This window comes from Oncorhynchus clarkii, unplaced genomic scaffold, assembly GCF_045791955.1.
Source record: "Oncorhynchus clarkii lewisi isolate Uvic-CL-2024 unplaced genomic scaffold, UVic_Ocla_1.0 unplaced_contig_214_pilon_pilon, whole genome shotgun sequence".
NCBI lineage: Eukaryota > Metazoa > Chordata > Actinopteri > Salmoniformes > Salmonidae > Oncorhynchus > Oncorhynchus clarkii.
Window position 1 is genome coordinate 480,001 of NW_027257928.1, and position 24,816 is coordinate 504,816.

General features: G+C 43.9%; 1 protein-coding gene across 1 annotated transcript in view; it reads right to left on the reverse strand.

The window, feature by feature from the left end:
• The window catches only part of LOC139393681 (CUB and sushi domain-containing protein 3-like), a gene marked incomplete at its 5' end in the record, with an annotated part of 562,572 nt that overhangs the window by 413,311 nt on the left and 124,445 nt on the right, over nucleotides 1-24,816 (reverse strand). The window contains 10 exons of the mRNA XM_071142025.1: nucleotides 2,944-3,079; nucleotides 4,344-4,534; nucleotides 4,792-4,974; nucleotides 7,761-7,873; nucleotides 9,102-9,205; nucleotides 11,954-12,075; nucleotides 15,122-15,246; nucleotides 17,263-17,350; nucleotides 19,237-19,314; nucleotides 22,140-22,252. Coding sequence (XP_070998126.1) covers nucleotides 2,944-3,079; nucleotides 4,344-4,534; nucleotides 4,792-4,974; nucleotides 7,761-7,873; nucleotides 9,102-9,205; nucleotides 11,954-12,075; nucleotides 15,122-15,246; nucleotides 17,263-17,350; nucleotides 19,237-19,314; nucleotides 22,140-22,252 — 1,253 coding nt within the window. The remainder of the gene's footprint in view (nucleotides 1-2,943; nucleotides 3,080-4,343; nucleotides 4,535-4,791; nucleotides 4,975-7,760; nucleotides 7,874-9,101; nucleotides 9,206-11,953; nucleotides 12,076-15,121; nucleotides 15,247-17,262; nucleotides 17,351-19,236; nucleotides 19,315-22,139; nucleotides 22,253-24,816) is intronic.

Consider the following 24,816-nt stretch of genomic DNA (forward strand, 5'->3'; position numbering starts at 1 on the left):
AACATACATTTCAACATACCAATTAGGATTTGGCTAAAAATACTTGAATCAGTCATAGAGCCCATTGCCCTTTATGGTTGTGAGGTCTGGGGTCCGCTCACCAACAAAGACTTCACAAAATGGGACAAACACCAAATTGAGACTCTGCACGCAGAATTCTGCAAAAATATCCTCCGTGTACAACGTAGAACACCAAATAATGCATGCAGAGCAGAATTAGGCCGATACCCACTAATTATCAAAATCCAGAAAAGAGCCGTTAAATTCTACAACCACCTAAAAGGAAGTGATTCACAAACCTTCCATAACAAAGCCATCACCTACAGAGAGATGAACCTGGAGAAGAGTCCCCTAAGCAAGCTGGTCCTGGGGCTCTGTTCACAAACACAAACACACCCTACAGAGCCCCAGGACAACAGCACAATTAGACCAAACCAAATCATGAGAAAACAAAAAGATAATTACTTGACACATTGGAAAGAATTAACAAAAAAACAGAGCAAACTATAATGCTATTTGGCCCTAAACAGAGAGTACACAGCGGCAGAATACCTGACCACTGTGACTGACCCAAAATTAAGGAAAGCTTTGACTATGTACAGACTCAGTGAGCATAGCCTTGCTATTGAGAAAGGCTGCCGTAGGCAGACATGGCTCTCAAGAGAAGACAGGCTATGTGCTCACTGCCCACAAAATGAGGTGGAAACTGAGCTGCACTTCCTAACCTCCTGCCCAATGTATGACCATATTAGAGAGACATATTTCCCTCAGATTACACAGATCCACAAAGAATTCGAAAACAAATCCAAATTTGAAAAACTCCCATATCTACTGGGTGAAATTCCACAGTGTGCCATCACAGCAGCAAGATTTGTGACCTGTTGCCACGAGAAAAGGGCAACCAGTGAAGAACACACACCATTGTAAATACAACCCATATTTATGCTTATTTATTTTATCTTGTGTCCTTTAACCATTTGTACATTGTTAAAACACTGTATATATATATATAATATGACATTTGTAATGTCTTTACTGTTTTGAAACCTCTGTATGTGTAATGTTTACTGTTAATTTTTGTTGTTTTTCACTTTATATATTCACTTTGTATGTTGTCTACCTCACTTGCTTTGGCAATGTTAACACATGTTTCCCATGCCAATAAAGCCCTTGAATTGAAATTGAATTGAGAGAGAGAGAGAGAGAGAGAGAACATGATATATAATGTCTGATGAGAAATAAGACATTTCAAAAAGGACACAGAAAGAAATGTGGCAAAAAAAAAAAAAGATAACTTTCTTTATGTGAAAAGATTAGCTAACTCTCCCGCTGCCTACAGTAGGTCTCAGAACCACAATACCTCCTCTAAGGGACTGCACTGCCTTGACAGAGGAGAACATACACTAAGGTGTCATTGTATTCAACCATATAACAGCCTGGGATCTTCATTCCCATCTCAATTTCATCCGCTTGTACGGTAGAATCGCAACACACATAACATAGTTGTCGTTACACACGCGCAGCAAATGACAAAACCATATAAATGGCCGTCAGTGTCGTCTCAACAACGTCAGGCGTGTGACACGTCTGTTAAACAGATGTCTGGCAACAGAGTTTTCATTGACGGGTTTGTTTTACAATACAACGTTGACACAACACTAATCCAACATCTATCTGCCCTGTGAGTTTTACTGATTAATGTTGTTGATATGGAAGCTACAATGTTAGATAAAGATATACAATGAAACACAAGACTGTACATTTGTTTGAAAAATAATAATATATATATATACTGTATGTTATTTTAAATACATACAAGTTTCCCCATCCACTGGATAGGTGCAGTGAAATGTGTTGTTTTACAGGGTCAGTCATAGTAGTATGATAGGTGTTGTTTTACAGGGTCAGCCATAGTAGTATGATAGGTGTTGTTGTACAGGGTCAGCCATAGTAGTATGATAGGTGTTGTTTTACAGGGTAAGTCATAGTAATATGATAGGTGTTGTTGTACAGGGTCAGTCATAGTAGTATGATAGGTGTTGTTTTACAGGGTCGGCCATAGTAGTATGATAGGTGTTGTTGTACAGGGTCAGTCATAGTAGTATGATAGGTGTTGTTTTACAGGGTCAGCCATAGTAGTATGATAGGTGTTGTTTTACAGGGTCAGTCATAATAGTATGATAGGTGTTGTTTTACAGGGTCAGTCATAGTAGTATGATAGGTGTTGTTTTACAGGGTCGGCCATAGTAGTATGATAGGTGTTGTTTTACAGGGTCGGCCATAGTAGTATGATAGGTGTTGTTTTACAGGGTCGGCCATAGTAATATGATAGGTGTTGTTGTACAGGGTCAGTCATAGTAGTATGATAGGTGTTGTTTTACAAGGTCAGCCATAGTAGTATGATAGGTGTTGTTTTACAGGGTCAGTCATAGTAGTATGATAGGTGTTGTTTTACAGGGTCAGCCATAGTAGCATTGTTTTGAAATATCTGTATGTGTAATGTTTACTGTTCATTTTATAATAATATTATCTACCTCACTTGCTTTGGCAATGTTAACACATGTTTCACATGCCAATAAAGCCCCTTGAATTGAATTGAATTGAATTGAATTGGTGCACCAACAGCAAATTTGGGATAAGTGTCTTGCTCAAGGGCACATCGACATATTTTTCACCTTGTCACCTCAAATATTCCAAACCAGCATCCTTTCGGTGACCAAGCGGTAAGAGACGCATGACACATGTAACGACGGTACAGCCTTTGCAACAGTGTGACACTGAACGAACGCTAATTCAACACGTGTTTTTACCAGTGGGGTTTACAGTGACTCACAAGACCGTACACTTGGTTCATCAACGGCTTCTCTCTCCCAACAACAAAGAAAATACAAACAACGTGCGTCGTAAGGACATGGTGAGGTCATAGTAGAGCAGGGTACTGACTGCTGTAGGTGATGTTGAATCCTCTTCCGGACATGGAGTGGTCAGCCTGGAACTCCAGCTGGAGTATGTTACTGTTGGAGGTGAAGTGAGACGGCACCTCGGCTCCCGAGTACCTCCCCAGGATGGACGAGCCCGTCTGGTGCGACCACATCGCGTGGAAACGTTATTTAAAGGGGGGGGGGGGGGGGGGCATTTAAACAACACAACACTATTCAAAGAAATGATACACTTAAACAACACAACCTTTTTGGTGAAACAAGAAAATGAAAGAACTAACCACAAACCAAGAGGAAATAAGAGTTCAGCTAAAATAAACCTAAAGTCCCAGAAAGGCTGTATGAAACCACTAACATAAAGCTAGGAAGATTTCAGGCTAAGCTAAAACGGTGGGTTTTTAAGAGTGATTTAAAAACCTCCATGATGCCCTTCCCCTTTTACTAGCTACTCAATCAATTATCAATCAATCAATCCATTACCTAGTCTCAATCAATCCATTACTTGGTCTCAATCAATCCATTACCGGGTCTCAATTAATCCATTACCTGGTCTCAATCAATCTATTACATAGTCTCAATCAATCCATTACCTGGTCTCAATCAATCCATTACCTGGTCTCAATCAATCTATTACATAGTCTCAATCAATCCATTACCTGGTCTCAATCAATCTATTACCTGGTCTCAATCAATCCATTACCTGGTCTCAATCAATCCATTACCTAGTCTCAATCAATCCATTACCTGGTCTCAATCAATCCATTACCTGGTCTCAATCAATCCATTACCTGGTCTCAATCAATCCATTACCTGGTCTCAATCAATCCATTACCTGGTCTCAATCAATCTATTACCTAGTCTCAATCAATCCATTACCTGGTCTCAATCAATCCATTACCTGGTCTCAATCAATCCATTACCTGGTCTCAATCAATCCATTACCTGGTCTCAATCAATCTATTACCTAGTCTCAATCAATCCATTACCTGGTCTCAATCAATCCATTACCTGGTCTCAATCAATCCATTACCTAGTCTCAATCAATCCATTACCTGGTCTCAATCAATCCATTACCTGGTCTCAATCAATCAATTACCTGGTCTCAATCAATCTATTACCTGGTCTCAATCAATCCATTACCTGGTCTCAATTAATCCATTACCTGGTCTCAATCAATCCATTACATAGTCTCCATCAATCCATTACCTGGTCTCAATCAATCTATTACCTGGTCTCAATCAATCCATTACCTGGTCTCAATTAATCCATTACCTGGTCTCAATCAATCCATTACCTAGTCTCAATCAATCCATTACCTGGTCTCAATCAATCCATTACCTGGTCTCAATCAATCCATTACCTGGTCTCAATCAATCCATTACCTGGTCTCAATCAATCCATTACCTGGTCTCCGTCCTTCACGGTGAGGAAGTCGTATGGAGGCTCCAGGTCAAAGTCGTTGAAGGCCAGGTGGATCCGGCTGCCTGGTTCAGAGATGATGATCCACACACAGTTCAGGTTGTTCCCATAGCCCTCTGGGTAGTCAGGGGACAGCACAGTGCCCACGGCCGCCGTGAAGTTGGAGAAACATGGGACTGTGGGAGTAGGAAAAAGGAGTGGGTTAGGTGTAGAAATGTTTATGTTTAGATATTCATATGTTCATTAAGGTATTCCACCGAGGCAGCATGGGAGGGTTTTCCTAACAGGTCTACTCTGTAAACCTGAAAAGTGTAATAATGTATTTCCTTACTTATTGTAATAAAAAACATATTCCACAGAATGACTGTGCTTTTTAACATGGAATTTCAAACAATGAACATACTCTCCATACTCTGCAAGTCCAGATACTCACATATGCAAATGGGGATGTTAGCAGACCATTGGTTGTTGTTCTGACAGGTGATCATCCTCTCTCCAATCAGCTCAAAGCCAAACTGGCACTCGAACCGCAGCACGTTCCCGTTCAGAAACCCACTGCCCTCCTGGAAGCCATACAGAGGTGTGCCTGGATCCCCACAACTCTCCTTATCAATCTCTGTCAGAGAAAGAGACAGGGATGAGTCAAATGTTAGTATTTTATCTGTTTGATACTGATAGTATCTGTCTCAAAGGGTCTCTGGTGCTGGGCCAGGTCTGGGATGGTCCTGGGATGGAGGTAGGCTGGTCCTGGGCCAGGTATGGGATGGAGAAGGTCTGGTCCTGGGCCAGGTCTGGGATGGAGAAGGTCTGGTCCTGGGATGGAGGTAGGCTAGTCCTGGGCCAGGTCTGGGATGGAGAAGGTCTGGTCCTGGGCCAGGTCTAGGATGGAGGTAGTCTGGTCCTGGGCCAGGTCTGGGATGGAGGTAGTCTGGTCCTGGGCCAGGTCTGGAATGGAGAAGGTCTGGTCCTGGGCAAGGTCTGGGATGGAGGTAGTCTGGTCCTGGGCCAGGTCTGGGATGGAGGTAGTCTGGTCCTGGGCCAGGTCTGGAATGGAGGTAGTCTGGTCCTGGGTCAGGTCTGGGATGGAGAAGGTCTGGTCCTGGGCCAGGTCTGGGATGGAGGTAGTCTGGTGCTGGGCCAGGTCTGGGATGGAGGTGGTCTGGTGCTGGGACAGGTCTGGGATGGAGGTAGGCTGGTGCTGGGCCAGGTCTGGGATGGAGGTAGTCTGGTCCTGGGCCAGGTCTGGGATGGAGGTAGTCTGGTCCTGGGTCAGGTCTGGGATGGAGAAGGTCTGGTCCTGGGCCAGGTCTGGGATGGAGGTAGTCTGGTGCTGGGCCAGGTCTGGGATGGAGGTGGTCTGGTGCTGGGACAGGTCTGGGATGGAGGTAGGCTGGTGCTGGGCCTGGTCTGGGATGGAGAAGATCTGGTCCTGGGCCAGGTCTGGGATGGAGGTAGTCTGGTCCTGGGCCAGGTCTGGGTTGGAGGTGGTCTGGTGCTGGGACAGGTCTGGGATAGAGGTAGGCTGGTGCTGGGCCAGGTCTGGGATGGAGAAGGTCTGGTCCTGGGCCAGGTCTGGGATGGAGCAGGTCTGGTCCTGGGACCGGTCTGGGATGGAGGTAGTCTGGTCCGGGGCCAGGTCTGGGATGGAGCAGGTCTGGTCCTGGGCCCGGTCTGGGATGGAGAAGGTCTGGTCCTGGGCCCGGTCTGGGATGGAGAAGGTCTGGTCCTGGGCCAGGTCTGGGATGGAGGTAGCCTGGTCCTGGGCCAGGTCTGGGATGGAGCAGGTCTGGTCCTGGGCCCGGTCTGGGATGGAGAAGGTCTGGTCCTGGGCCAGGTCTAGGATGGAGGTAGTCTGGTGATGGTCCAGGTCTGGGATGGAATGGGTCTGGTCCTGGGCCAGGTCTGGGATGGAGAAGGTCTGGTCCTGGGCCAGGTCTAGGATGGAGGTAGTCTGGTGATGGTCCAGGTCTGGGATGGAATGGGTCTGGTCCTGGGCCAGGTCTGGGATGGAGAAGGTCTGGTCCTGGGCTAGGTCTGGGATGGGATGGAGAAGGTCTGGTGCTGGGCCAGGTTTGGGATGCAAGTAGTCTGGTGCTGGGCCAGGTCTGGGATGGAGGTAGTCTGGTCCTGGGACAGATCTGGGATGGAGAAGGTCTGGTCCTGGGTCAGGTCTGGGATGGAGGTAGTCTGGTCCTGGGCCAGGTCTGGGATGGAGGTATTCTGGTCCTGGGCCAGGTCTGGGATGGAGGTAGTCTGGTCCTGGGACAGATCTGGGATGGAGGTAGTCTGGTCCTGGGACAGATCTGGTATGGAGAAGGTCTGGTCCTGGGTCTGGTCTGGGATGGAGGTAGTCTGGTCCTGGGCCAGGTCTGGGATGGTCTGGTCCTGGGATGGAGGTAGGCTGGTCCTGGGCCAGGTCTGGGATGGAGGTAGTCTGGTGCTGGGCCAGGTCTGGGATGGAGAAGGTCTGGTCCAGGGCCAGGTCTGGGATGGAGAAGGTCTGGTCCTGGGCCAGGTCTGGGATGCAGGTAGTCTGGCCCTGGGTCAGGTTTAGGATGGATAGGTGCTGGGGATAGGCGCTGGGATCGGTGCTGCGGCCGGTGCTGGGGATAAGGGCTGGGGATAGGGGCTGGGGATATGTGCTGGGGATAGGGGCTGGGGATAGGGGGATAGGTGCTGGGGTCGGTGCTGGCGACGGTGCTGGGGATAGGGGCTGGGGACGGTGCTAGGGATAGGGGTTGGGGATAGGGGCTGGGGATAGGGGTTGGGGATAGGGGTTGGGGATAGGGGCTGGGGATAGGGGCTGGGGACGGTGCTGGGGTCGGTGCTGGGGATAGGCGCTGGGGATAGGGCCTGGGGATAGGGTCTGGGGATAGGCCCTGTGGATAGGCGCTGGGGATAGGTGCTGGGGATAGGGGCTGGGGACGGTGCTGGGGATAGGTGCTGGGGATAGGGGCTGGGGACGGTGCTGGGGAGAGTTCCTGGGGAGGGGTGCTGGGGCTAGGTGCAGGGGCTAGGGCATGGGGATAAGTGCTGGAGATAGGGGCTGGGGATAGGCGCTGGGGATAGGGGCTGGGGATAAGGGTTGGGGATAGGGGCTGGGGATAAGGGCTGGGGATAGGGGCTGGGGATAGGGGCTAGGGGCTAGGGGCTGGGGATAGGTGCTGGGGATAGGGGCTGGGGGCTAGGGTCTGGGGGCTAGGTCTGGGACAGGCATGGGCTAAGGTCGGTTGATAGTGTCTGTATCTCAACATGTTATCGTTATCAGCACAGAGGAGGACTGTATACTGTGTCTAGGGTTAAAGAGTTTGATAGTGTTTGTATCTCAACATGTTATCGTTATCAGCACAGAGGAGGACTGTATACTGTGTCTAGGGTTAAAGAGTTTGATAGTGTTTGTACCTTTATAGTTGATCTTGAAGCCGATTGATCCCACGCTCTCATCAGACTGAAGGTGCAGCCACATTTGATGGGACATGCTGACAATAAGGTCAGGCACGAAGCTACCTGTCAGGCTGCAGATAAGAGCACAATACAACCAATGGCCCGTCACAATACTGCCCTTCAGCCAATCAAATCGGTTGTAATCGTAAATAAGAATCTGTTCTTAATTGACTTATCTGTCCAAATAAAGGTTAAATACAAAAACAGAAATAAGAGACAGGGTTATCTTAAAAGCTATTTAACTTTTTTATACAACCAGGCATGTAAGAGAAACTTGATGATAAGTCATTATTGTAAACAACAAACATGTTTATTAGTTAGAGTTAAATAAAAAAATATATAACAACGTGGAATGTAAGTGGACTTAATTGAACCATCAAACAACACATATGTTAATTAGAGTTAATATTAACATTTTATACAACGTGGAATGTAAGTGGACTTAATTGAACCATCAAACAACACATATGTTAATTAGAGTTAATATTAACATTTTATACAACGTGGAATGTAAGTGGACTTAATTGAACCATCGAACAACACATATGTTAATTAGTTATAGAGTTAATATTAACATTTTAAAAACAACGTGGAATGTAAGTGGACTTAATTGAACCATCAAACAACACATATGTTAATTAGTTATAGAGTTAATATTAACATTTTAAAACAACGTGGAATGTAAGTGGACTTAATTGAACCATCAAACAACACATATGTTAATTAGTTAGAGTTAATATTAACATTTTAAAACAACGTGGAATGTAAGTGGACTTAATTGAACCATCAAACAACACATATGTAAATTAGTTATAGAGTTAATATTAACATTTTATAACAACGTGGAATGTAAGTGGACTTAATTGAACCATCAAACAACACATATGTTAATTGGTTATAGAGTTAATATTAACATTTTAAAACAACGTGGAATGTAAGTGGACTTAATTGAACCATCAAACAACACATATGTTAATTAGTTATAGAGTTAATATTAACATTTCAAAACAACGTGGAATGTAAGTGGACTTAATTGAACCCTCGAACAACACATATGTTAATTAGTTATAGAGTTAATGTTAACATTTTAAAAACAACGTGGAATGTAAGTGGACTTAATTGAACCATCAAACAACACATATGTTAATTAGTTATAGAGTTAATATTAACATTTTAAAAACAACGTGGAATTTAAGTGGACTTAATTGAACCATCGAACAACAGACATGTTTATTTAAGTGTAATCTCACAGCTAGATGTGGTTGTGGGATCCGAGGATAATTCAAGTATAATACCTACACTTGTATTATAGTTCTTGAGTCTCCAACTTGCCCTCCGTCTCCGATGGTTAATGAGTCATAGCCGATCTCCATGTCAAACTCCTCAAAGTTGACCTGGATAACCTGTTGGAAATAAACCCATTTACAACATATACTGCCACCTTATTTTCCACTCATTTATATTATTATATTATTATAATTATTATTATATATCATTTATACACATCATTATTCATTGGACAACAAAATCATGAACGCATCGCTTTTTTAAACTTTTTTTGACAGCAGAAATAAACAATGTGTTCATTTGATTGGCTGTATAACAGGACGTGGTATCTGGTAAAACGACAGCTAATCCACCGCTGACAGAAAGCTTTAGAGGAGATAACAGAAGCACAATCCCACCCAGCTACTGCACTGTATGCACTGCTATTGCATCATCAAGTCACAGTATGTGACCGGAGAATCGTTCCACATTTATCTCATATCACATTCATAAACAGACGTACTGGCAGCTGCTGATTCGCATCAAACACACCTTTGGGAGAGTGTTCGGAATCATATTAATTCAAGTCATTTTCTGATGTTTACTAAATATCCGCCCACACCGCTTTTCGGTTCACAATGAGTGAAAGACAATTCGACGGCACAACAAAGAAACCAAATGAATCCTAACAAGTCCTGTCAAAACGGATGCATTTCGTCAAGTAGAGTGTGTGTTGTCTCTCACCAAAAGCAAGGCCCTGAATTGTTCGACACCAGAAGCACTGCAAATGCTCTTCAGGGAGGACTTTATAGATTGCTAATGGCATGGATTTGACAATCCCCCTCAGAACACAAATCAAATACTGAGAAGCAATCATGCAAAGATGCAATTTGAGATGAACTTATTGACTGAAATAATGAATTGCCTCTCTGTCTTCCCTTTTTATGAATCTTCTGGTCACAGTCACCTACGATGCATCCCAATTAGCATCCTATTTTCTATATATATATAGTGCACAACTTCTGACCAGAACCATATGGGCCCTGATGAAATGTAATGCACTATGTAGGGAATAGGTTGCTATTTGGGATGCATCGTAGCTGACCGTGACCGAGCTACTCTCCTCCCTTTATTTAACCATACACACAACCAAATATAACATGATACATGCAGGGAAGCTTTTAACATATAACATGACACATGCAGGGAAGCTTTTAACATATAACATGACACATGCAGGGAAGCTTTTAACATATAACATGACACATGCAAGGAAGCTTTTGACATATAACATGACACATGCAGGGAAGCTTTTGACATATAACATGACACATGCAGGGAAGCTTTTAACATATAACATGACACATGCAGGGAAGCTTTTAACATATAACATGACACATGCAGGGAAGCTTTTAACATATAACGGGACACATGCAGGGAAGCTTTTAACATATAACGTGACACATGCAGGGAAGCTTTTAACATATAACATGACACATGCAGGGAAGCTTTTAACATATAACATGACACATGCAGGGAAGCTTTTAACATATAACATGACACATGCAGGGAAGCTTTTAACATATAACATGACACATGCATGGGGGCTTTTAACATATAACGGGACACATGCAGGGAAGCTTTTCACATATAACATGACACATGCAGGGAAGCTTTTAACATATAACATGACACATGCAGGGAAGCTTTTAACATATAACATGACACATGCAGGGAAGCTTTTAACATATAACATGACACATGCAGGGAAGCTTTTAACATATAACGAGACACATGCAGGGAAGCTTAATGTGAATGAAGAAAAAGGTTGTGTATTTCTACCTCGTCCACACGGAGCTCAGATTAAAGCTTTAAAAATGCCACGCGTGTCACATTCCTGTCGAATGCCAACAGCGAAACATGACGGCAACATGCTTCTGTTGTTCTCTAGGACCTTGTAGTGTCTGTGCTTTGGGGACAGGACAGCGCAGCGTCCCACAGTGTACTCTATTCTTTATATAGTGCACTTTACCAAATGGCCACTGGTCAAACGTAGTGCACTAAATAGGGAAAATGGTGCCTTTTGTGATGCGGCCTATGCCTGCAGTGTGTTGAATTAGCAATGCAGGAACAGTGCATAATTATCCTAATGACGTTAGGTAACGTTAGCTAACACATGATAATGTGAAGCGTAGATAATGACTTCAATGTCAATGAGAGATATGGGAGAAACTAGGAGAGACTAGGAGAGACTAGGAGATCATAGGAGAGACTATGAGAGACTGGGAGAAACTAGGAGAGACTAGGAGATCATAGGAGAGACTAGGAGAGACTGGGAGAAACTAGGAGAGACTGGGAGAGCATAGGAGAGACTAGGAGAGACTAGGAGAGACTGGATAGACTGGGAGAGACTAGGAGACACTGGGAGAGACTAGGGGAAACTAGGAGAGACTGGGAGAGGCTGGGCGAGACTAGGAGAGACTAGGAGAGACTAGGAGAGACTGGGAGAGCATAGTAGAGACTGGGAGAGACTAGGAGAGACTAGGAGAGACTAGGAGAGACTGGATAGACTGGGAGAGACTAGGAGACACTGGGAGAGACTAGGGGAAACTAGGAGAGACTGGGAGAGGCTGGGCGAGACTAGGAGAGTCTAGGAGAGCATAGGAGAGAGTAGGAGAGACTGGGAAAGACCGGGAGAGGCCAGGAGAGACTAGGAGAGACTAGGAGAGACTAGGAGAGACTGGGAGAGCATAGTAGAGACTGGGAGAGACTAGGAGAGACTAGGAGAGACTAGGAGAGCATAGAAGAGACTAGGAGAGCCTAGGAGAGACTAGGAGAGGCTAGGAGTGAGCTGACAGGTAAAGGCCTAAGTATATAAACCATACCTTATTGGGGTTACTAGCAGTGATAATCCACACACAGTGGGAATTACTCTCGTACTGGATGGGGAAATTGGGAGAGGTGAACGTCCCCGATGGACCCTGGAGTGTCGATCCGCACGTTTTCACTGAAACAAGAGACAGGAGTGAGATGTTTAAATGAGAGACTAGAATATGTCTTGATTAGTCAATGTTTCGCGGCTCTTTAACTGAAACAAGACTCAATCACTCAAAGACTCAATCATAGACACTCTTACTGACAGTTGTGCTTTGTGTGATGTATTGTTGTCTCTACCTTCTTGCCCTTTGTGCTGTTGTCTGTGCCCAATAATGTTTGTACCATGTTTTGTGCTGCTACCATGTTGTGTTGCTACCATGTTGTTGTCATGTTGTGTTGCTACCATGCTGTGTTGTCATGTTGTGTTGCTACCATGCTGTGTTGTCATGTGTTGCTGCCATGCTGTGTTGTCATGTTGTGTTGCTACCATGCTGTGTTGTCATGTGTTGCTACCATGCTGTGTTGTCATGTGTTGCTACCATGCTGTGTTGTCATGTTGTGTTGCTACCATGTTGTTGTCATGTTGTGTTGCTACCATGCTGTGTTGTCATGTGTTGCTACCATGCTGTGTTGTCATGTGTTGCTGTCATGCTGTGTTGTCATGTGTTGCTGCCATGATGTGTTGTCATGTTGTGTTGATACCATGCTGTGTTGTCATGTGCTGCTACCATGTTGTTGTCATGTGTTGCTACCATGCTGTGTTGTCATGTGTTGCTGCCATGATGTGTTGTCATGTTGTGTTGCTACCATGCTGTGTAGTCATGTGTTGCTACCATGCTGTGTTGTCATGTGTTGCTGCCATGATGTGCTGTCATGTGTTGCTGCCATGATGTGCTGTCATGTGTTGCTACCATGCTGTGTTGTCATGTGTTGCTGCCATGCTGTGTTGTCATGTGTTGCTGCAATGCTGTGTTGTCATGTGTTCCTACCATGCCTTGTTGTCATGTGTTGCTACCATGCTATGTTGTCATATGCTGCTACCATGTTGTGTTGTCATGTTGTGTTGCTACCATGTTGTTGTCATGTTGTGTATGCTGCCATGCTGTGTTGTCATGTGTTGCAGCCATGCTGTGTTGTTATGTTATGCTACCATGCTGTGTTGTCATGTGTTGCTACCATGCTATGTTGTCATGTGCTGCTACCATGTTGTGTTGTCATGTTGTGTTGCTACCATGCTGTGTTGTCATGTGTTGCAGCCATGCTGTGTTGTCATGTGTTGCTACCATGCTGTGTTGTCATGTGTTGCTACCATGCTATGTTGTCATGTGTTGCTACCATGCTGTGTTGTCATGTGTTGCTGCCATGCTATGTTGTCATGTGTTGTTACCATGCTGTGTTGTCATGTGTTGCTACCATGCTGTGTTGTGATGTGTTGCTGCCATGCTGTGTTGTCATGTGTTGCTACCATGCTGTGTTGTCATGTTGTGTTGCTACCATGCTGTGCTGTCATGTGTTGCTACCATGCTGTGTTGCCATGTGTTGCTGCCATGCTGTGTTGTCATGTGTTTTGCTACCATGCTGTGTTGTCATGTGTTTTGCTACCATGCTGTGTTGTCATGTGTTGCTGCCATACTGTGTTGTCATGTGTTGCTACCATGCTGTGTTGTCATTTGCTGCCATGCTGTGTTGTCATTTGTTGCTACCATGCTGTGCTGTCATGTGTTGCTGCCATGCTGTGTTGTCATGTGTTGCTACCATGCTGTGTTGTCATGTGTTGCTGCCATGCTGTGTTGTCATGTGTTGCTACCATGCTGTGTTGTTGACTTGGGTCTCTCTTTATGTAGTGTTGTGTTGTCTCTCTTTATGTAGTGTTGTGTTGTCTCAGGTCTCTCTTTATGTAGTGTTGTGTTGTCTCTCTTCATGTAGTGTTGTGTTGTCTCTCTTTATGTAGTGTTGTGTTGTCTCTCTTGTGTGTGTTTTTGCCCTATTTTATTTACTTTATTTTTTATTTTTTATACCCCGTCCCCGCAGGAGGCCGTTTGCCTTTTGGTAGGCCATCAGAATGGAATTTGTTCTTAACTAAATTGTCGAGTTAAATAAAGGTTAAATAAAAAAATAAAAAATAAAAAAAGAGAGAGACTAGGAGAGCGTTGGAGAGTGAGATGGTTAAATGGGATACTAGAATATGTCATGTTTAGTCAATGTCCTGCAGCTCTTTAACTGAAACAAGAGACAGGAGTGAGATGTTTAAATGGGATACTAGAATATGTCATGTTTAGTCAATGTCCTGCAGCTCTTTAACTGAAACAAGAGACAGGAGTGAGATGTTTAAATGGGATACTAGAATATGTCATGTTTAGTCAATCTCCTGCAGCTCTTTAACTGAAACAAGAGACAGGAGAGTGAGACGTTTAAATGGGATACTAGAATATGTCATGTTTAGTCAATGTCCTGGAGCTCTTTAACTGAAACAAGAGACAGGAGAGTGAGATGTTTAAACGGGATACTAGATTATGTCATGTTCAGTCAATATCCTGCAGCTCTTTAACTGAAACAAGAGACAGGAGAGTGAGATGTTTAAATGCAGAGAGGGAATAATACCTTGCTGGTGTAATATTCTCTGCTATCGTACAATATTAAACAGAGGTAAAGGTTTGACCATTAGAATCTGCATATATCCACAGGCCCTGGTTTAATCAAAGCCGATGTCTATATTAGATGTACCAGGAAGAGGGCCTCACCTTTACAGACAGGTCTGTGGTCGCTCCAGGCAGCATCGTATCTATATTAGATGTACCAGGAAGAGGGCCTCACCTTTACAGACAGGTCTGTGGTCGCTCCAGGCAGCATCGTATCTATATTAGATGTACCCGGAAGAGGGCCTCACCTTTACAGACAGGTCTGTGGTCGCTCCAGGCAGCATCGTATCTATATTAGATGTACCCGGAAGAGGGCCTCACCTTTACAGACAGGTCTGTGGTCGCTCCAGGCAGCGTGTATCTATATTAGATGTACCAGGAAGAGGGCCTCACCTTTACAGACAGGTCTGTGGTCGCTCCAGGCAGCGTGTATCTATATTAGATGTACCAGGAAGAGGGCCTCACCTTTACAGACAGGTCTGTGGTCACTCTAGGCAGCGTGTATCTATATTAGATGTACCAGGAAGAGGGCCTCACCTTTACAGACAGGTCTGTGGTCGCTCCAGGCAGCGAACACCTCAGCCACCCTCTGACAGGTGATGGTTTTGGAGCCCTGCAGCACATGGTCCTCATCACAGGTAAACTGAGCCGTCGCTCCAATGCTTGAACACATAACAACACATTCATGTAATAAAGGAAGTCTTTAGAAGAAAAAGGTTGAGAGGAGTTCCACCCACACAGTCTAGCTCCACCCACACAGTCTAGCTCCACCCACACAGTCTATCCCCACCCACACAGTCTAGCTCCACCCACACAGTCTAGCTCCACCCACACAGTCTAGCTCCACCCACACAGTCTAGCTCTACCCACGCAGTCTAGCCCCACCCACACAGTATAGCTCCACCCACGCAGTCTAGCCCCACCCACACAGTCAACTCCACCCACACAGTCTAATATAATAAGAAGCTTTAGGATCATTTGGAATATGGACTAAGGACATTATGGACAGATGGACTAAGGACATATTATGGACAGATGGACTGAGGACATATTATGGACAGATGGACTGAGGACATATTATGGACAGATGGACTGAGGACATATTATGGACAGATGGACAGAGGACATATTATGGACAGATGGACTAAGGACATATTATGGACAGATGGACTGAGGACATATTATGGACAGATGGACTGAGGACATATATTATGGACAGATGGACTGAGGACATATTATGGACAGATGGACTGAGGACATACTATGGACAGATGGACTGAGGACATACTATGGACAGATGAACTGAGGACATATTATGGACAGATGGACAGAGGACATATTGTAGACAGATGGACTGAGGACATATTATGGACAGATGGACTGAGGACATATTATGGACAGATGGACTGAGGCCATACTATGGACAGATGTGCTGAGGACATATTATGGACAGATGGACTGAGGACATATTATGGACAGATGGACTGAGGCCATACTATGGACAGATGGACTGAGGCCAGATTATGGACAGATGGACTGAGGACATATTATGGACAGATGGACTGAAGCCATAACTGCAATTTAAAATATCTAGTTTTGTCTCTTATTTACCAGGGTCTGTAGTCTAGAGGATGTATTATATTCCAACTGACTCCATGGCTGATCATCAGAGGGCATCATATTCTCCATACAGTGAACTACTTCTGACCAGGGCCCATTTAGAAGGCCCATGTGAGGTAGGTCTGACCAGGGCCCATTTAGAACACAGGCCCATGTGAGGTAGGTCTGACCAGGGCCCATTTAGAACACAGGCCCATGTGAGATAGGACTGACGAGGGCCCATTTAGAACACAGGTCTATGGTGAGGTAGGACTGACCAGGGCCCATTTAGAACACAGGCCCATGTGAGGTAGGTCTGACCAGGGCCCATTAAGAACACAGGCCTAGGTGAGGTAGGTCTGACCAGGGCCCATTTAGAACACAGGCCCATGTGAGGGAAGTCTGACCAGGGCCCATTTAGGACACAGGCCTAGGTGAGGTAGGTCTGACCAGGGCACATTTAGAACACAGGCCCATGGGAGGTAGGTCTGACCAGGACCCATTTAGAACACAGGACCATGTGATGTAGGTCTGACCAGGGCCCATTTAGAACACAGGCCCATGTGAGGGAGGTCTGACCAGGGCCCATTTAGAACACAGGCCCATGTGAGGGAGGTCTGACCAGGGCCCATTTAGAACAAAGGCCTAGGTGACGTAGGACTGACCAGGGCCCATTTAGAACACAGGCCAATGTGAGGTAGGTCTGACCAGGGCCCATTTAGAACACAGGCCTAGGTGAGGTAGGTCTGACCAGGGCCCATTTAGAACACAGACCCATGTGAGGTAGGTCTGACCAGGGCCCATTTAGAACACAGGCCCATGTGAGGGAGGTCTGACCAGGGCCCATTTAGGACACAGGCCTAGGTGAGGTAGGTCTGACCAGGGCCCATTTAGAACACAGGCCCATGCGAGGTAGGACTGACCAGGGCCCATTTAGAACACAGGCCTAGGTAAGGTAGGTCTGACCAGGGCCCATTTAGAACACAGGCCTAGGTGAGGTAGGTCTGACCAGGGCCCATTTAGGACACAGGCCCAGGTGAGGGAGGTAGACAGGCATGTTAAGTTACAGACGAGCTCACCTGAAGTCAGAGCCTCTGCGTTTGCCGTTCTCAGGTTCCCCCGGATCCGGGCAATAATTGGACAGCTGTTTAATTCCTCCTTCGTTCACTGTAGGAACAAAATAACAGGTAGAAACACAATGTTACTGGTTATCAGGCTTATTGATTCACTATAGATACACACCAATCAGGTAGAAACACAATGTTACTGGTTATCAGGCTTATTGATTCACTATAGATACACAATGTTACTGTTTATCAGGCTTCTTGATTCACTATAGAAACACAATGTTACTGGTTATCAGGAGGAGAGGAGGAGAAGGAAAGGGGGGGGAATCATGTACACCACGATCATGTATTGTATAATTGTATATGTAATTTAAGGTATATAAGTAAACAAATATACAAATACACCACTAACATGCAGTATAAGGTACTGTAAAACACACAATCTACTATATATACAAATATACCACTAACATACAGTATTAGGTACTGTAAAACACACAATCTACTGTATATACAAATATACCACTAACATACAGTATAAGGTACTGTAAAACACACAATCTACTGTATCTACAAATATACCACTAACATACAGTATAAGGTACTGTAAAACACACAATCTACTGTATATACAAATATACCACTAACATACAGTATAAGGTACTGTAAAACACACAATCTACTATATATACAAATATACCACTAACATACAGTATAAGGTACTGTAAAACACACAATCTACTGTATATACAAATATACCACTAACATACAGTATAAGGTACTGTAAAACACACAATCTACTGTATATACAAATATACCACTAACATACAGTATAAGGTACTGTAAAACACACAATCTACTGTATCTACAAATATACCACTAACATACAGTATAAGGTACTGTAAAACACACAATCTACTGTATCTACAAATATACCACTAACATGCAGTATAAGGTACTTTAAAACACACAATCTACTGTATATACAAATATACCACTAACATACAGTATAAGGTACTGTAAAACACACAATCTATTGTATATACAAATATACCACTAACATACAGTATAAGGTACTGTAAAACACACAATCTACTGTATATACAAATATACCACTAACATACAGTATAAGGCACTGTAAAACACACAATCTACTGTATCTGCAAATATACCACTAAAATACAGTATAAGGTACTGTAAAACACACAATCTACTGTATCTACAAATATACCACTAACATGCAGTATAAGGTACTGTAAAACACACAATCTACTGTATATACAAATATACCACTAACATACAGTATAAGGTACTGTAAAACACACAATCTACTGTATATACAAATATACCACTAACATACAGTATAAGGTACTGTAAAACACACAATCTACTGTATATACAAATATACCACTAACATACAGTATAAGGCACTGTAAAACACACAATCTACTGTATATACAAATATACCACTAACATACAGTATAAGGTACTGTAAAACACACAATTTTACCGGATCCTTATTAGATGGCTTATTATAATACAAGATTCTTATTTGTTTTTCATGACTCTTTTCCACATGGGTATACAGCGTAGCTTGACAGAGCCCATTTCCCACAGAGCACTGGGGGGCATTGCCTTTGTTAAAAAAGACAAAGGACTGAACTTCAGCGATTCCTTTTGAGTTCCATCTAGAACCCTTAACACAGAGGGTTCTACATGGAATCCAAAATAATTCTACCTGGAACCAAAAAGGGTTCTACCTGGAACCAAAAAGGGTTCTACCTGGAACCAAAAAGGGTTCTATCTGGAACCAAAAGGGTTCTCCTATGGGGACAGCCAAAGAACCCTTTTGGAACCCTTTTTCTCTATGAGTGTAGCTAAACGCCCCAGCTTAAAACAAAGAACCACCCCGTCTCAAACAAGCAAATAGCCCAAACACAAACACACACAGTAAATGATTAGCATAAAGATAAATAGGAAACTCACTCAAAGACAATTTGTTATTGTTGTCCTTTCCCGGTAGTAACTTGACTCCTCTGGATTTCAGCTCACCAGAGCTTTTCACTGGATGAGAGCAATAAAAACAATGGCATTAGATAAAACAAAGTTCCAGCGTTAGATGAGAGGAAGACACAGTGGCGGTTTTAGTTCAGTAATAACACATAGCCCCTTATGAGGAACGAACATCATGAATAATTGCTATCGGATTCATATTTGTTTTAGAAAAGTGAGCCATTATCCCTGCTACATACAGAAAAGTGAGCCATTATCCCTGTTACATACAGAAAAGTGAGCCATTATCCCTGCTACATACAGAAAAGTGAGCCATTATCCCTGCTACGTACAGAAAAGTGCGCCATTATCCCTGCTACATACAGAATAGTGAGCCATTACCCCTGCTACATACAGAAAAGTGAGCCATTATCCCTGCTACATACAGAAGAGTGAGCCATTACCCCTGCTACATACTGAAGAGTGAGCCATTACCCCTGCTACAAACAGAAGAGTGAGCCATCACCCCTGCTACAAACAGAATAGGGTGTCATTTCAGTGGCATGACCATAACTTCATTGATAAATTCCATTAAAAAAATGTATTAGATTGATTGTCTTTGCAACTGACGTGTTTACAGGGGGTGAAAAGGGTATCCAATTGAATCCAAAACCGATATATCTTTTTATGAATATGAATGAGTAGAATATAATATAATAGGATGAATGAGAAAAAAATCCCCTACAACCCCTCCAAGACAGGGCAGCAGCCTTGTTTTCATTGTTCCCCTCTAACAACCCCCTAGAAACCCCTCCAAGACAGGGCAGCAGCCTGGTTTTCATTGTTCCCCTCTAACAATCCCCTACAACCCTCCAAGACAGGGCAGCAGCCTTGTTTTCATTGTTCCCCTCTAACAATCCCCTAGAAACCCTCCCAGACAGGGCCGCAGCCTGGTTTTCATTGTTCCCCTCTAACAATCCCCTAGAAACCCTCCAAGACAGGTCCGCAGCCTGGTTTTCATTGTTCCCCTCTAACAATCCCCTAGAACCCCTCCAAGACAGGGCCGCAGCCTGGTTTTCATTGTTCCCCTCTAACAATCCCCTAGAAACCCTCCAAGACAGGGCCGCAGCCTGGTTTTCATTGTTCCCCTCTAACAATCCCCTAGAAACCCTCCAAGACAGGTCCGCAGTCTTGTTTTCATTGTTCCCCTCTAACAATCCCCTAGAAACCCTCCAAGACAGGGCCGCAGCCTGGTTTTCATTGTTCCCCTCTAACAATCCCCTAGAAACCCTCCAAGACAGGTCCGCAGCCTTGTTTTCATTGTTCCCCTCTAACAATCCCCTAGAAACCCTCCAAGACAGGTCCGCAGTCTTGTTTTCATTGTTCCCCTCTAATCAGGGACTGATTAGAACGCAGGAAGCCAAGTGGCTGCAATGAATTATCAGATACAACTGAAAACTGTCACCGGGGAAATGTCTTTGCGACATACAATCATACAATCAGGGGATCTGGTTAAAAGTAGTGCACTATATGCACTACAGCGAAACACCATCATTGAGAAAATGGTTTTAAACGTATGGCCTGGATTGGCTGGCTAGCTGTTAGGTTGCTTTATAAACACGATCTTCAAAGTCCTGGTAAAGGAGAATGGGAAGGTAATGTATTATAGTAGTCTGTCTGGCTCTGCAGTGTATCATACACCTGTAACAATTTGACCAATCAGGGATAGGGTCCTTTGGTCTGGAGGGATACAACTAGAACAAAGACATCATTAGTCTTTAACCAATCAGAGAAGCGTGAATGGAACAGGTTACTGATCAGTAGACAAGATGAGGATGAAACGCTGCACGGATACATGAGATCTTCAGAAAAGTAGTAGGTAGAAAGTACTCTTTGGTATGGGGTTATGAGTGGTTATAAGGGGTTATGAGTGGCAATAAGGAGTTATGAGGGGTTATTAGGGGATATGAGTGGTTATAAGGGGTTATGAGTGGTTATATGGGGTTATTAGGGGTTATGAGTGGTTATCAGGGGTTATGAGTGGTTATTAGGGGTTATGAGGGGTTATTATGGGTTATGAGTGGTTATAAGGGGTTATGAGTGGTTATAAGGGGTTATGAGTGGTTAAATGGGGTTATAAGTGGTTATCATGGGTTATAAGTGGTTATTGGGGGTTATGAGTGGTTATAAGGGGTTATGAGTGGTTAAAAGGGGTTATGAGGGGTTATTAGGGGTTATGAGTGGTTATAAGGGGTCATGAGTGGTTATAAGGGGTTATGAGTGGTTATTAGGGGTTATTAGTGGTTATTAGTGGTTATTAGGGGTTATGAGTGGTTATTAGTGGGTATGAGTGGTTATTAGGGGTTATGAGTAGGGTGGCAGGGTAGCCTAGGTTGCAAGTTCAAACCCCTGAGCCAACAAGGTACAAATCTGTCGTTCTGCCCCTGAACAGGCAGGTAACCCACTGTATCTTTACCTGCAGGTTATCTGGTGTGAATATACCCGTCATCAGCAACGTCATTGGCCGTCATTGAAAATAAGAATTTGATCTTAATTAACTGACTTGCCTAGTTAAATAAAGGTAAAAAATTAAATAAAAAATAAGGGGTTATGAGTGGTTATTAGGGGCTAATGGTGGTTATTAGGGGTTATGAGTGGTTATTAGGGGTTATGAGTGGTTATTAGTGGTTATTAGGGCTTATTAGGTATCAAAGAACAAGGAGGACCTGTTGAACATGGCAACACAAAAATAGTCAGGTAATTGTATAAAGAGTTCCTTGGTCCTCCTTGTCCCTTTCTGGTTGTTATCCAACTACAAAGACTTTCAGGTGAAAAAAAAAAAAAACATTTTATGGTTGTCAATGACTTCATTCAATAATGGGTTGATTATGTCTTACCTTGATACTGAAGTGTGAATCCTTTATGCAGGTGATCCCTGTCGGTCACAAAATGGAGTCTTAGCCAGTTCTTGTTGCTGATGACAGGCGCTGGTATATTCACACCAGATAACCTGCAGGTAAAGATACAGACACAACAGCCTCTGTCATCTGACTGGTTCAATCACCTGTCATGTCTGTCCTGTTCCAGACAATCTGTTTCTCCACATGTACACGACCGCTGTTACTTCAAGGGGCGGCAGGCTAGCCTAGTGGTTAGAGTGTAGAGGCGGCAGGGTAGCCTTGTGGTTAGAGTGTAGAGGCGGCAGGGTAGCCTAGTGGTTAGAGTGTAGAGGCGGCAGGGTAGCCTAGTGGTTAGAGTGTAGAGGCGGCAGGGCAGCCTAGTGGTTAGAGTGTAGAGGAGGCAGGGTAGCCTAGTGGTTAGAGTGTAGAGGCGGCAGGGTAGCCTAGTGGTTAGAGTGTAGAGGCGGCAGGGCAGCCTAGTGGTTAGAGTGTAGAGGAGGCAGGGTAGCCTAGTGGTTAGAGTGTAGAGGCGGCAGGGTAGCCTAGTGGTTAGAGTGTAGAGGCGGCAGGGTAGCCTAGTGGTTAGAGTGTAGAGGCGGCAGGCTAGCCTAGTGGTTAGAGTGTAGAGGCGGCAGGCTAGCCTAGTGGTTAGAGTGTAGAGGAGGCAAGGTAGCCTAGTGGTTAGAGTGTAGAGGCGGCAGGGTAGCCTAGTGGTTAGAGTGTAGAGGAGGCAGGGTAGCCTAGTGGTTAGAGTGTAGAGGCGGCAAGGTAACCTAGTGGTTAGAGTGTAGAGGAGGCAGGGTAGCCTAGTGGTTAGAGTGTAGAGGCGGCAGGGTAGCCTAGTGGTTAGAGTGTAGAGGCGGCAGGGTAGCCTAGTGGTTAGAGTGTAGAGGAGGCAGGGTAGCCTAGTGGTTAGAGTGTAGAGGCGGCAAGGTAGCCTAGTGGTTAGAGTGTAGAGGAGGCAGGGTAGCCTAGTGGTTAGAGTGTAGAGGCGGCTATCAGACACAGCTGTTATAGTCTATAACAACATGGTTATCAGACACAGCTGTTATAGTCTATAACAACATGGTTATCACACACAGCTGTTATAGTCTATAACAACATGGTTATCACACACAGCTGTTATAGTCTATAACAACATGGTTATCACACACAGCTGTTATAGTCTATAACAACATGGTTATCAGACACAGCTGTTATAGTCTATAACATGGTTATCAGACACAGCTGCTGTAGTCTATAACAACATGGTTATCAGACACAGCTGTTATAGTCTATAACAACATGGTTATCACACACAGCTGCTGTAGTCTATAACAACATGGTTATCACACACAGCTGTTATAGTCTATAACAACATGGTTATCAGACACAGCTGTTATAGTCTATAACAACATGGCTATCACACACAGCTGTTATAGTCTACAACAACATGGTTATCACACACAGCTGTTATAGTCTATAACAACATGGTTATCACACACAGCTGTTATAGTCTATAACAACATGGTTATCAGACACAGCTGTTATAGTCTATAACAACATGGTTATCACACACAGCTGTTATAGTCTACAACAACATGGTTATCACACACAGCTGTTATAGTCTATAACAACATGGTTATCACACACAGCTGCTGTAGTCTATAAAATGGTTATCAGACACAGCTGTTATAGTCTATAACAACATGGTTATCACAAACAGCTGTTATAGTCTATAACAACATGGTTATCAGACACAGCTGGTATAGTCTACAACAACATGGTTATCACACACAGCTGTTATAGTCTATAACAACATGGTTATCAGACACAGCTGTTATAGTCTATAACAACATGGTTATCACACACAGCTGTTATAGTCTACAACAACATGGTTATCACACACAGCTGTTATAGTCTATAACAACATGGTTATCAGACACAGCTGTTATAGTCTATAACAACATGGTTATCACACACAGCTGTTATAGTCTATAACAACATGGTTATCACACACAGCTGCTGTTGTCTATAAAATGGTTATCAGACACAGCTGTTATAGTCTATAACAACATGGTTATCACAAACAGCTGTTATAGTCTATAACAACATGGTTATCAGACACAGCTGGTATAGTCTACAACAACATGGTTATCAGACACAGCTGTTATAGTCTATAACAACATGGTTATCAGACAAAGCTGCTGTAGTCTATAAGATCGAAACAAGATCATATTTTTAGAGAATATTAAAATGAGAGGAGGTTGTCAGAGACCTCCCTGAGCAGAGCAATTTAAAGGCTCCAGTAGGTTTGTCATGTCTGGTAGGAACAGTTATGACTGGTAGGATCATCACAGTAATGACTGGTAGAATCGTCACAGTTATGACTGGTAGGAACATCACAGTAATGACTGGTAGGAACTGTTATGACTGGTAGGATCATCACAGTAATGACTGGTATGAACAGTTATGACTGCTAGGAACATCACAGTTATGACTGGTAGGAACAGTTATGACTGGTAGGATCATCACAGTAATGACTGGTAGGAACATCACAGTAATGACTGGTAGGAACATCACAGTAATGACTGGTAGGAACATCACAGTAATGACTGGTAGGAACATCACAGTTATGACTGGTAGGAACATCACACGGCTGAACTGCTCTGAAAATGAATCCACCTAAAAACCT